Source organism: Vanellus vanellus, assembly GCF_965231255.1.
Source record: "Vanellus vanellus genome assembly, chromosome: Z".
Taxonomy (NCBI): Eukaryota; Metazoa; Chordata; class Aves; order Charadriiformes; family Charadriidae; genus Vanellus; species Vanellus vanellus.
This window is the reverse complement of record NC_138908.1, coordinates 46,517,310-46,532,277: the sequence shown is the minus strand read 5'-3', so window position 1 is coordinate 46,532,277 and position 14,968 is coordinate 46,517,310. Positions and strand designations below refer to the sequence as shown.

At 37.6% G+C, this 14,968-nt stretch overlaps 1 protein-coding gene across 1 annotated transcript in view; it reads right to left on the bottom strand.

The window, feature by feature from the left end:
• LOC309682967 (guanine nucleotide-binding protein G(q) subunit alpha) overlaps positions 1-14,968 on the bottom strand; it is a 133,650-nt gene that overhangs the window by 80,283 nt on the left and 38,399 nt on the right. The window contains exon 2 of the mRNA XM_082497150.1: positions 7,412-7,596. Coding sequence (XP_082353276.1) covers positions 7,412-7,596 — 185 coding nt within the window. The remainder of the gene's footprint in view (positions 1-7,411; positions 7,597-14,968) is intronic.

The following is a 14,968-nucleotide window of genomic DNA, read 5'->3' as shown; positions in this document are numbered from 1 at the left end:
AGAGTTAGAGAAATGTTAGGAAGGATTAAAAGCAACTCTTGGTAGTTACCACCCCTCCAACCCCATATTAAGCTCTCTTTTGTCATGCTTGAGACTGTTCACAGAAGTGACTTGCTCATAATAAATCACCTTCCTACCTACCCAGTACCTTAAGTCCATCACAACATTAAACAATCTATAGTCAAGATCCGCACACTCCTTTTGCCAAAGCTGAAGCACGCAACAGCCCCATGTTTGATTGTTATAAAACCTATTAGAAAAAAAATAAAAGATAACACAATCGATGTCATGCTTGGATTTCCCTCTGCCAACCTCCTCTTCCACAAGCAAAACATTGGACTCTTGTCCTGTGCCTCACCTCTATTCAATCAGTCAAAGTGAATACAGAGTCTAAGAGTGGAGCTACATTGGCCCAGAGTCTGAAAACAGATTGGCGTGTGATTGGACTGATGAAGTGTGACTACGTCATCAACTCCTCATGTGCAGACTTTATAATTACTTTAGCCAGGGAGGAAAAAAAGAGCAAAATAATCTTCCAGAAAGAGCAAAGGATCAAAGGAATTATGTGAATACTTCTATCAGGCAATACAACCCACAATACAGAACAAATTATACTTGAAGAAAAGAAGGGGGGAATTGTGTTTTGTTTTGGTTTCTTAAAACAACTCTTTTGCTTAACATTAGCCTATTTTCTAAGCCAAAGCTGAATTTTATTATAAGACAAAGCTTTCCTGCATCTCAAGCATTCTAACTTTACCACATGGGAATTGCACCGTGAACAAGAGACTGACAAAACCTGCAGAAGAATATGGTCCACTTCAGCTGAAGATTTCTTAATGCATTGCAGTAAACCTTGTTTCAAGCAACTTTTGTGTGTTACTAGAAAGGAACAATGAAGACATGAGATTTCAAGAATTTTTAGTCATTCTACATAATATAGTTGGAACATAACTGGATCCAAGAGTTACCCAGAAAAGTTTACTGCAGTAAAGAAACATTTTCATAAAGTTTCAGATGAAAACATGACAAAAATATTTCAATCTGAAATTACTCTAGAAATAAATGCTGCATAACCTTAGCGTGTCTTCAGCAGAAATGAATGAAATAAGTAGGAAGCTATTACTGTTAAATATGTCCCTCTAGAATATACTTATATATAATTTTCTGTATAAAATTATATTGTAAAATACCTATATTTACATAACTGTTGTTAATTATAGAGAAAGTCAGAATAGTTCCAAGAGTAGAAAATCTTGTTACCTTAAAATAAACACCAAACTTGTGTTACATAGAAAAGTTGCCCTAAGCACACTTCACATTTTCAATGTCAGAGAGCACACTCACATGCATATTTTCTTTATGACACACAATATGCTCTGCAAGCAAAATAACTAAACGACAAACATACCTGAAGTAAAATAGTCAGAAAGAAAGGAAAGAAAAAAACGCTAGAAGACTGTGTTCCTATATTTATGGTCATTTATATCCAGTGTATGAGTGATCACAAAATCTACAAGAACTGCCAGCTTTATTACCACCCGTTCATTCTCCACACTAGCAGAAACAGTAAAATGGTGGAACTGGAAAGATAAAACACGGACATCAAGCCCCATATGTGTGTTTTTGTGTATGACTTATCACTTCCCGTTAGCAAAGGGCAGTTAATCACTTAAAATGTTGTATTTAAAAAAAATTAAGAGCTTCCTCCTTTTATATTTCATTTTAAGTGAAGAAAGAAATCTTATTGCTTTGCAAAAAATGTAGCTAAAATATAGTTTTCTAATTTATGTTGAACTGCAGTCTAAGACAGTTTCCTCATTTCATATCAGTGAAATTACCTATTATTATACTGGGGAAAGGAAGAGTATTCATTTATCTGTATGTTTATTTAAAAAAAAAAAAGATATTCTCAGCTCTTCATAGGAACGTTCAACCCTGCTTGTCTAGCTTACTTTTGATATACAATCATTTCTTCCCCACACTTGGAAAAATATTGAAAAGTCACACTTCTTTTGGCGTAAAGTATGAAACAGTTAAGCAGAATGTAACAGAGGAAACAAGTAGCTTACAAATCCATTGGAGCAATACAGACAAATGCAAGACACCTCTGCTCTAAACAGAGAGCAAGCAAATGAATGAACTGGTAGAAAGAGGACAGGATGTAAATTACTAGATGTAGGGGATTTTTATTATTTTTATTCAAATATAAAGGAGGAGAAAGAAAACAGCAGAGAGTAGGACAAAATGGTAAGACCACAGGTAAGTAGATAAAGACCTGCTGAGGTCAACTATATGTAAGACTGGAGAGATGCCAGAAAGAAAGAAAGGGCATGAGAGGAGTAAATGACTGACAGAAGGAGACTGATAAAGATGAGAAGGACAGCTGGGGAGAGGCTGGGTTCCAGTTAGGATTGTCAAAGTCCTCACAAAGGACTCTCTACAAAGCATTCAGGAGGAAATTTTTCATGGCTTTACTAGAGCCCCTACAGCTCACTGATCAATGACCTCATGGGAGGAAACATGGCTGTCAGGGAGATGGGTTTTACTTGATGCTACTGATCCTGAAATAGAAGCTATCTTCAGTTCCTGTATCTGAATACATGTTGTTAAAGGACCATGACACTTTAAATCTAACTACACTATGTTGGCCAGCTCTGCAGCAATCTATTTCTTGCCAAAATAATGCATCTGGAGCTTCCCTGTATTAGAAGCATTTAACTCTTCTGCAAGGCTCATATTTTTTTGGTAACTTTTCTTTGGTTTTGAGTGCCTGGAGAAGAACATCCGAGAGTACTTAAATACTAACTGAGCACTAGGATACATTAAATACTAACACTATCAGTATAAATCCCTTTTTCTTGTAACTTACTATAAGCCCTCTGCTGCAGGTTGAGACACTGCAGAATACTGTTTGTGCAGATGGCACCATTTGGGTTTCTCCATCTGCTTGAAGAACCACTCGATTATCTCTGCTCCAAACCAATAAGCATTTAATTTCACCATCCCAAGAACATCATTCTTTCTTAAAAAAACCAAAACAAAACACCACACCCCCTCCCCAAACAAACAACAAAACCCCAAAACATATGCTCCCCCAAAGGCCAGAAATTCCACATATTCTGCATCATCTGACCGTCAATAACCCTCCCAGTGTTTGCACACTCCTGCTTTGGATTCAGACCTTCATGGTCTTTGCATATCAGGTGAGATGTCTGCAGAAGGCCTCTTCCTCCAACATAGGTTTAACATCAGATTTCACCACAGAGATCTAGAACACTTAACACTCCCAACTGTTTACCCAAGATAAAAATTCATGCAATCTGACTCCATACCCACTCCTGTTGTCCTAGTTCTGTCTGTATTTTTATTTGTTTGCTCCAGTAGATTTTTCTGATTTAGAAGAAACAAGCTAACAAGGTAAACACGGACTTGAAGATAATACCAGTAAGAATTTCTACTTGGAAAGCACTTCCCGTATCTGCTTATTCTTACTGCAAAACATTCCCCAAAGGGAATAGGCACAAATACAGAAACAACTTCAGCAGAAAACACTCTTATAAACTTAACAGCAAATGTTTAGGTCTACAATAAAATTTGCTGTTACGTTTTCAGCCTCTTTAAAAACTTTCTTCTCGCCCGTTCTGTTATCATTACTCACATTAGTCATCTTGTTATGAATATTTAAGAAATCTCACAGGAAAGTATGGGCATGGGATTCAAGTAAGATTTCCTGCCTGTTAATCACCACAGAGTGACACCTTCCTGATACTGTCTGCTAGAGCAGAGGCAACTTGTCTTTTGGAAGTTACATTGAAAGGGAATAGTACAGGGTAACAGTGGCAGTCGATGTTTAGAATAGTAATAGATTTATTTGTTCAGTATAGTAATAGATTTGGTAGAACTTCTTAATGACAAGAAAGAAAATAAACAAAAAAAAAAGCCCCCATGTATACTCCCCACCTTCAGCAATATTAAGACATATAAAAAAAGGATAGAAAAGGAGAAATGGACACTGCATTATCTGAAGGAAAGGCTGCTAAGCCATTACAGAGAACACTGGGAACATGCGAATTTAAAAGATTAAAATGAATGGTCTTCTTATTTCAGTATTTGAAAGGAATGACAGAAGCATGGATTCACATGTCAGTTTTCTAAAAAGACAAATGGTAAAAAGTATAAACCTGTATTTTATTTTTTTTAAAAATGTGCATTTGAATATCTGTGGTTGCACATGAGTTTGTACTGTACACTCACAGAATTTTGCAGAGGCAGGCAATTTTGAGAATTGCTTATGAACATTTCTATAAAAAAACTAAGGCTTTCCCATATTTCATAAAATACTTCTTACTTTAAAACTCAAGAGCCATACAAAAACTTCACAACTTCTAGTTAAAAAATAAGTAACAGAAGCACAATAACATTTACCCAAAAGGAAACTAAAAACCAGTCCATAAAGCCACGATTTCCTATGACAGACAAATTCCTAAGTGAAAAGATCACTCTCACCCATTATCTTAAACCTCAGTAGAGCTCATATTCTGAAGCTTACACAAAAAAGAAGTGTCTTTCGTGTTATAATGCTCTACCATCAGTTCTGAGATGTTACATTCTAAACACTGATAGTTACATTTCTCAATTGACTTTCACTATTCTGATAGTAAGTCTTTCAAAACAGCCTAGATTATAACAATATATTTCAGTCTCTGTCTCTTTAGTTCTACTGGTGACTATGAAACCAACACAACTCCACAAGAACTAACTTGCCAAACTTAAAACTTGCCAAACTTAAAACTTGCTTCTTGCTACATTGATTATATTAAAATAATCCAACCTAAATGTTATGTCATACACCATACAAAGATTGCAACTGCCTACTTAACTAACTTTTTGATACGAGAGCACTTCAAATTCCAGCAGCATTCAGAGATTCAAAACCCTCCGATTTTAATAATTTCCAGTTAAAGATAAGAAAATTGGTACAGTGAGAGAAAAACATTTCTACCCTAGCCCCAAAGTCTATCACAGAACATGAAGAATTTGACAAGGGTCACTTTTCTTGAGGCCCATCCACATCAGTACCAGCTTGAGCTGCTGTTTTCTAAACTATTGTGCAAAACAACTACTGTGCTAAAAATATGTTGTTACTCAAACTTTGAGATATTCTCTCCAGAGATAGGACTTCCTGATAGGAGATTCAAATTAATAGGAAGTGCCCTTCCTGTGTTTTCTAGACTGCTAGCCTAATGAGTTTGTTTTCAACGGCCTTTAGAAAAAAAGAAGCAGATTAACCAATTGATTGGTATTCACAGCTTTAAAGCGAAGCAGCTTTGTGTATACCAAGTGTACATGTAGTAGACTGCAATCTTCTCTATTCTGGCAGATGCTGTAAGTAAGTTTCCTTTCCCTTGTGTTTCTGAAGGAATTCATACAGGAATTGCCTTGAGACCTTGTCAATTAGTGACTTCTATCTTACTCTGCATGTAGCCCTATTAGAAACTGATGGGATTGCTTGTCAAAGAGCTGACTCCCACTTTCAGTAAAGTTACTTTTATATAGAGAAAGTGAACCAATCTGTCCATGTGTATACAGCTGTGCCAAACCTAACCGACTCACTCCAACTATATAAAAACACTATATAAATTCACAAGTCTTAACTTATTAACTGCAGAACGTATAGTCTGTAGCATAATGCAAGGGAAGAAGATTCCTGGTTTACAATCAGGACTTCCAGGATATGATGGCAAAGTGACAATGAATACCAATTTTGAAGAAAAAACGATTGCACTTGACAATCCACCAACATTTCAGGTCAGTATGCTGTATGTCTTATTCACAGCAAAAACATGGAGCCAAATGGCTGAAATACATACACAAATGCAGTTTTCTTTTTAATACTAATTACACATTTGATTTTGATTTGTGAGGGATGAGAGGAAACAAGACCGCTCCAGCACACAGTCAGACTAGGAAGTTCAACAGTCTCTTTTACCAACTAGGACAAGTTTTTCAAACTTTTTCATGTGCACAAAAAACTCCACCCACCATTAAAGACAGTTAACAATACGGATTTTGACAGACAGGATCCTCCTGACTTCCCACTGCACAAACCCAGGTTCCTGCAAGATGCTGCTTATTGCAACATTATGTCACAGACAACGTGATGACCATCTGCAATGACTTGGGCAGATGCAAATGGAGAAACAAAGATTCTTTAACCTGGCAATAAGCTTTATCTTTCCTACTTCTGAATTGGATGCCTTAAAACACATACAGCCATTCAGTTCTAGTAATTAAACTCTATATATGTAGACACAAAAGATTTTCAACTTAACAAGTTTATTTCATCTTGTCTTCCTCAGTTAACGGAAGCTTACTTCTTTATCACAAATATCCCTGGCTCTTTGATAGTTTCTGATATTTAAAAAAATAATAGAATAAAAGAACTTTTGCGTAATAATCAAAGAAACTATTATTTTCATCCAGGATTACTAAATCATTACTTCCATCCAGGATTACTAGTTTATCATTAAATACTCTTCTCACAAGATTGAAAGCAAGGTAAGCCCTCCATTTGTGAGAGACCTTAAACTCTCCACCTGACAAAGTTGCCAATATTGGCTCAACAGTAAAAATCAGAACAAGTTCTCAAGAACTGTTATCAAACAAAGTACTTCCACTCCTGTGAGAAGAAGTGGGAGAGTAGCCATGTAATCCTGTGCCTTACCATGCATTCAAATAATTATTAAGCATTTTACTCTCCTTTGTGGAATGCTTGAATTATTTTACTTATCTTTCTTTTAAAATGTAAATACCAAAAAAAAAAGGAAAGAAGTCAGGCTAGGCAGAGCTGAACCTTCCAAACGTTTCAAATGTATTTTGTCTTTTTACATTTCAATAACAGCATAAGTCTCAGAAGAATCTGACTGTTTTAAGGTCTTGTGTCAAGACTTTTATTTCACAATATGTTCATACACAAACAGGTATCCCCACCTATTTTTCTAATAATTTGATTTTTTTTCCACATGTAAAGTTAATAGCAAACCTTATGCAGTAAGGTTCTGCTACAGATCAGAAGAATGGCTTAACTGTGCTCTGGCCAGAGCATGGCCTGAGAGGAAAAGACAAGGGGTAACTAAAGTCACAGTCAAATAGCAGCCTGCCATTAAACCTCTGCCCTGTGACAAACCCCTCAGGCATCTTGTGAAGAGGAGCTCTCTTGTTAAAACCAGCACCTTTGTGTTGTCAAAGCACCAAAAAGGGCAGAGAACTCAAGGCAGGACAGGAAGATGCCCTTTCCTTCTGGAGCTTTGACTGTAATTTGTGCCATGTGTAGTTTTTTTGAGACCTTCAGTATATTTCCTACAATAAAAAGAGGAAAAGCTTCAGCTACAGAAATAAACAAAAATCTCACCTTGTTATGTTCATACTTGTATGGGATTTTGAGTGTATCCATGGCTCTGATCATGGCCTGCATTGCTGTAAATATATTCTGGTACACCAGTTTTGTAAAGCCCCTTTTGTCTTCATCAGAGTAACCTGATCCATGAATGATTCTCATCTGCTTGATAAAAGTGCTTTTGCCACTCTCTCCTGTGCCTGCAAGACAAATAAGAAGGATATGCTTTAGCCACTGGACACAAAAACGACTTTTTTTGCACAATGCTGACAGTTTGTTTAGGGCAGGGCTGAAGAGTGTTAAGTGGTGCTTGCAAGGTAACTACAAGGACCAGTTCAGTGTCAAACAGCAGCATCAGTAGCAACTGAATCTTCATTTAACAACTAACTAATGAGTAAAACGAAACTCCAAAATACACATATAATATGACTGCATATTTAAAAATCTTCCATTCTTGAAAATACAATTGTCCAAAACAGCTAACTTCAGGTAATTACTATGAGAAATTTTATCACAAAAATTCAGGAAGTAAGAAAAAATTTATCTTCCTTGGCTAACTTTCAGGACATTATGGTAGGCACTGTAAAACCAATAGATATGTTTGTTTTTTTGGTTTAGGTTTTTTGTTTTGCTTTCTTAAAAAAAAAAAAGAAAGTAGTGTAACAATTACAGCCTTGCAAACTTTAACCTCAGAAACATGTGATATCACTGTTAATTAAAATTTGGCTCATATTCATTAATGGGCAGTCATTCCTTCCTTCCTTCAAATTTCTTCATGTCTTTGTACTTTGCACTAGAAGTAGTTTATTAATGAACATTTCTATTTGTCAATTTAAAGTTAAGATCTGCTTGCTGGAAATTTCACACAGGATACATCACACGTTTTTCATTTGCTCCGATTCAGTGAGCTCATACTCTGTGACTAGATGAGCTTATCTGTATTATTCCTGTGTTTGCTTAAGAGGAGGAGTTGAAATCTAGAATGAGCAGTTGTACAGCCACCTAAACCCTGCATTCACCCACCTACTCAGCCCTGCAGGAAACAAAACGCATGCACCAGGGTGCACTGCTCAGCGCTGCACTTGTCAGCCTTTCAGCCTGGGTTTTATTTTAATCATTTCTGTGAAGCTTTCATGCCATAATACTTGTGACCCAGGACGAAGGCAGCCTTATGCCCCTTACATAATGTTCTAGGTGTCTTTGTCAGAGATCTGTGTTTGACAGCAGTGCAGTGCAAGGGTAAAGGAGCAACCCTTAAGTGTTTCTGAGATAACACACACTGCAAAAATCTAAGCTGGAAGCCTGTAAAAGCTTTTGCTTTTGCCACGAGCATCATTTTGAAGCCTTCAGTGCCATCTCCCACACGCATAAAACAAACTTCTAACACAAATCTTCCTTGCACACACATTCCCAGAAAATCAAGCACGATGTTACACACCGACCAATCGTAATTTCTCTGGGGAGAAAGTGGTTAGTATTGTAATGAAGAAGAATGTGCTCTGAAGCTGAAAAGTGAGACCAAGCCTGCTTCCACCCTCATCCTTCGCAGGGATCCTCAGCCCGTCCTGTGGTCAGCAGCGCAGCGCTACGCACGCAGGCCACCTCTGCAGGGCACTGCCTGGACACCAGGCAGAACTTGCCCCACACAACCCAACGAATTCAGGCTAATCGGGCACAGGGCTTTGTGGAAAGGGTGATGTAGTATGGGCTAACCTGGGTCAGTGATATCTGCATACCTTCCAGTTCATCTGAATCACAAATGAGATCTTTACATTTCTGTAATCTACCAGTGGGGAGAAAACATTACTTTCCTTAAGGCTACAAAATTACAAACCTAGACAATACAGAAATGTTACATAGTAAAAAATATTTTAGGCTACCCTGTAGACCACGACAGTGTTTCTTTTTCTGAAATCTATGAAACAAAGTCATGTCCTTATATATAAAGTGCCATACCACACATTTTTTAGTAATTCTGTGATACTGTCCAGCTTATTCACAAAAAAAAGTCATATGTTTAGTACAAAAGTCTGTTCAACGTGAACCTGTAAAGCACAGAATGGTATATGAGACACCTTTTTGACATGATTAACTCTTTTACTAAAGATTCTGCTTTAACTAATGCATAACAAAATTATTTCCACCAAACACCTCTGAATACATGGAACACAAAGTGACTTCCAGTTTTTGCCCTGATGCTTCCCCTACACGGGGAACCAGATTCTTTCAAAACGCCCAAATGGAAATTTAGCATAGAGATAGGAAGAACATGTTTCTATTATCTGTTTTAAAACCTGAAGCTTCTAATTCTTTTAATTCTTTATTGAGAGCATAGGTAGCAATCAATATCACACATGATAATCACACACAAAAACCCATGGTGGTAAAGCAATCTGCATCACATTAGAGAAGACAGTATTTCAGATTATTTACACCTTGAAAGTGACTCTACAAAACCGCAAAATGTAGTAAAACAAAACTAAAATCCAAAGAAGAAACAAAAACAAGTCTGCATCTTATTCGGCTTTGTGCTTCTGTAGTTGGGTGTCACCGTCCTAAAATAGCCTTCTATGATGGCATGACTGGATGGATGGATGAGGGAAGGGCAGTGGATGTTGTCTACCTGACTTCAGCAAGGCTTTCAACACTGTCTCCCACGGTTCAAGAAGGACAGGGAACTGCTGGAGACGGTACAACAAAGGGCTACAAAGATGATTAGGGGACTGGAGCATCTTTCTTAGGAGGAAAGGCTGAGGCGCTTGAGTCTTTTTAGTCTGGAGAAAAGAAGACTGAGGGGGGATCTTATCAATGCTTATAAATACTTAAAGGAAGGGTGCCAGGGGGATGGGAACAGTCTTTTTGCAGTGGTGCCCAGTAGTAGGACAAGACGTAACAGACACAAACTTGAACATAGGAAGTTCCATCTTAACACGAGGAGGAACTTCTTTACTTTGGGGGTGGCAGAGCACTGGAACAGGCTGCCCAGAGAAGTTGTGGAGTCTCCACACTGGAGACATTCAAAACCCATGTGGACACCATCCTGTGCAACCTGCTGTAGATGACCCTGCTCGGGCAGGGGGGTTGGACTAGATGATCTCCAGAGGTCCCTTCCAACCCTGACCATTCTGCGATTCTGTGATATCAAGGCATAGATACACACACACAGAGTATGTATTTTTATAGATTTTTTCATCTGCATTTGCATATGAAAAATATATACTGCATATGCATATAAAATATGCACAGCTCCCCATACATACAGGAAAATGTTATCTCTCTTTTTTAAGGCCATCTTAAAGTTTCCTTCAGTCTACCCCTCTCCAGGTCAAATGCTTAAAACTACTTTCTTGAGCCTGCCCACAGGCTAATCTTCTGGTGAAGCTGGCAGCAATGATGAGAACATTTCTAGTCCTTCTTAACTGCATGAAGCATCACATGCGCAGGGGGCAAAGCGTGAAAAGTATCCTGGTGAAAAAGTATATCATGGAAAATTTCCAGCACAGAATGCACAAAAATAGGATAAAAGTATACGAATGGCAGATAATAATAAAATTTACAGGATTGCCCAAAATTACTAAGTAAAAATGTTCATTTTCGGCACAGTATATAGGAACTCACAAAAACTTCCCATTGGTAGTTCATCTTAGATTGTTACCATCAAGGGCAGAAAGTAAATATTTTTATATTGTTGCTGGCAAGAAAAGCATACAAAGAAAATTTGAAGCATGGCTTTTTTTTTTTTTTAAACAGTGGCATCAATTCTTTCTGTGAGAAAAAGTCCTCATTATGTGAAAACTGCTTAATAGAGACAGAACACCATTTACAAGCCTGTCACTAGAGATTTGCTCAGATGCTTCTCCTCAAACTAAAATAATTGGAAAGAAAATAAGCAATGTTATTTACTTTCAGAGAAACAGGGAAAAAATTGGCAAAATGAATTACTAGAGTTAGCTAAGCAAAGCTGCAATCATTACAGCATTATTCCTGGTGGGGAGTGGGATTTTAAACTATCATTGTTACAGCACTGAGTCAAACTTAGATTTGATTTTTTTATTTTTTGGCTTTTAAAATCCCATGACTGGCATTACAAGATCAAGACATTGACTGATAAAACAACAACTGCACTTTCTACAGCCTCATCCATTACAGAGCAAGTTAAGAAATACAACTTGGCAATATGTGCCTAAAATCTTATATATACCCATAATAAACAATACCAACACTGGATAACAGGCTGAACAGGACTCTTGAGTGGGCTTGTTTAATCTGGTGAAAAGAAGAAAACTTGAAAGGGGATTAAAAAAAAAAAATAATCTACGCATTCTGAGAGGATCTGAATGTCTTACAGCTTCTGCTAACTGCTGCTTCTACCACCATCATCCCACGAATACCTCTAGCTAATATAAGGAGAGAGCAACAGAGCGGATCAGCTGAATGGAGCAAGAGGGGATGAAACTATACTGAGATCAATTTTCTGCTGGCTGTCATTGCACTTTTAAATTAGTCAAGACTTGAATCAGTTCTCTGAAGCCAGATGAGTAATATTTTCTCGTCTTCTAGAAGACAGTTGAAGGCCACACAACATAACTAAATATTAATAATAATAACAACGATAATAATGTTAATGATGATGACAATAACAATACCACCCTCCCTCCTCCTCTTTTAAAAGCAGTGACTTCCCAAAAAAACACATGATCCTAATATAACCTTTCGGTGGTACTTTGGAGACAAGCCAATGGTGTGACCGGGGAGGGGGGAAAAAGTGACTGAAAAAAACCCCACACCTTCCAGATAAAAAAGCAACCCAACTGAAGAATGAAACAAATTAACAGTCTTCTAAAAGCAGTAAAGAAATGTCTCACATAGTGATAATTCCCATTCAACCATGGCACAGAGGATTATCAAAACTTGTAAGAGCTTAGCATCTCACAACCTAGCAAATACCTGGAGACCTCCCCAAAATACTTTGCTTCAAATGGTAATGGCAACAAATATTACTGCATCATCAAGAATTTTACAACCAGACATCTGAAGTCCCCCCAGCAGTATTATCTCCAAAAGCAGAACCAGGAAGGAAGTTATGTTGCTTAAATGCAGCAGTAATCGCCTATGCGCGTGCTTGCACTCACAATTTATTGTATTATTACTATTACTCCTGGTGCACGTCCTGCAAAAATGAAACTACAAAATGTTGAAACACAACATTCTTTGCCCTGTGAAACTTAGAAAAAACTTAAAACATGGTTAATTGTGAATTGGTGACAACGCAGCTACTGGCAGAGTGGCTTCAAAACTCATGTGAGGGCTGACAAGGAAGACGATAGGAGACTAATTTAAAGATAATTCAAGACTAGAAGCTGAGGCTGACAAACTTTTCTTCCACATGGGTTTGCAACGCATACCTGTACTTGTTTTTGCATTCCTCTGCATTGTAAGTTAAATAAATCTTAACTATAGTATCTTGAGTGTTCAAATACAAGGCTGTTTTTAAACTAAAATGACAACTAGATGCCATTCTCTAATCAAAATTCACACTGGCATCTGTTAAGAAAAGAAATGCTGCTGAACTACACCTGACTCTGTGTTTACACCTAAGTTTGACCTATGAAAAGGCAAGAAAAATGTCATATTTAAATTAGATAGAAAAGGACATTCTTCATATGCAATAAAAAAAAAAATCCTTCAAAATCCACTACCTTGTTAGTCATTATCCATGTACATTTACTAAGAGCCATTAAATCAACACTGGGTATATTCACAGAAGACTGGCTCCTAGCTTGGGACTCAGTGGCAGAAAGAAGCTGAGAGGTACTGGAAAGTGAAGATTCATCAGTCAGAGTGGAGTCAACATCCTGCGCAGACTGGGCACAGCCTGACATTTCTATCTGCTCACTGTTTTTCTACTTGCAGTATTACTATACCTACACTATTTCATGAAATATTTACCCAGAAAGAGCAGTCTGTTGTGCACTGCTTCACAGAATTAAAGTGCAGAAATCAACCTCATCAGGTATTAAGTAGTAGAGTAACTCCTACAAGGAGTAAGAGCTAAAACAGTAATAGAGAGGTGACACATAAGAAGAAAAATATTTGATTTCAACTATAAAGTTATATTTCACTTGGAAGAGAGTTTTATGTCCTCTGCTACTAATAATTCAACTACAGAGAAAACAAAAAATACGGTTTCTTTTGTTGCTGTTCCAGCAGTGGAATGCAACGGGATCACATTTCTGCTGAAACCGAGTATGGCCCTATATGAAAACATAAAAACTGTGCAAAATTCAGGCCTTGGACTGGCCTGGTTTTGTAGGTGCCACAATATCTGAAACGTATTACAGAAAGCACGAGATCATCCCAGGATCTGAAGCAAAGGAGCCAGTCTGTCCTACCACTTGGAACAGTGGCTTTCAGGCTCACCACTGAAGGCCCCTGTTGGGACAGATGCCTGTCTGGTAGTCTGCAGCAAAACTCCCCGGAGGTGAAGGTGGTGGAGGTGAAGCTCCCCAGATCAGCCCGTAACACTTTGTGCAAGTTCTGGAGAAGAACTAGAGTAACTCTTCTCCACCAAAGAAGGCGGTGAGGCCAGTGAAACAAGCAGGCTCCTAAACAAACACAGCTTTGTTCATCTGATGTGGTCAAGCACCTACGCCGACAGGTTCCTCACCTTGACACCTTACGAATGGATCCTTACTTCTACAGCCTTGACCATCACCTCTGTCACAGAGGCCATAACTAGACAGTTGTCTATCAGCTTCAGGTTGGTACAGCTATCACCTAGCACTCCTTTCTACCTGAGGACTCCTAGTACTCTACACAACTTTTTGTCCATTGTTCAAAAAAATATTATCTTCATGACATATTGTATCACTGTATCATACCTCTTGAAAGATACTTAAGTACCAACCTATACCTCTAACCATTTTATATAATTACAAATTAATTTTTGGAATTGACCATTTTCACCTTGGTCATAAAAACAGAGGTACAACACCAAGGAATTTAAATGACAACTCATCCAGAGACACGAGTAGAATTTCTATGAGGAAATATTATAAGCCCTGATAATGAATATAGTACGCACATTTGTATTTTCCATGAAATGAACAGTAGTACTGTAGTGTCTTCCTCCTGTGATTATCAAACTCCTTAATTAACATTAATATATTACACCTCACAAGAGTCACTTGATGTTAGCAAACATTTTGGACGGCATTTCATTTAGACTGGGGGAAAAGACTATGGAACAAGAAAGCATCTGAAGTTTCAAGGAAGGCAACAAAACAAGCCAGAAAGGGACCTAAGGTCTCCTGATGTCTGTTCCTACACCAATAGCACATGATTTTGTATATACGTTAAAAACTGAATGGAATAACTACAAAAAGCTAAGTTAGGAGAGAACTCAAATGATGGCCTTTGAGATTTAACAAAGCACAGGTTTAAATTAAGAGCCATTAATAAAAAACCTGTGAGAGGTGTAGATACTGTTCTACTGCCAAGTGTTTGCTCCACTGACAGAATCTCTTTAATTTAAACACACTACATAATAATTTTAATTATTTTGTTCACAAT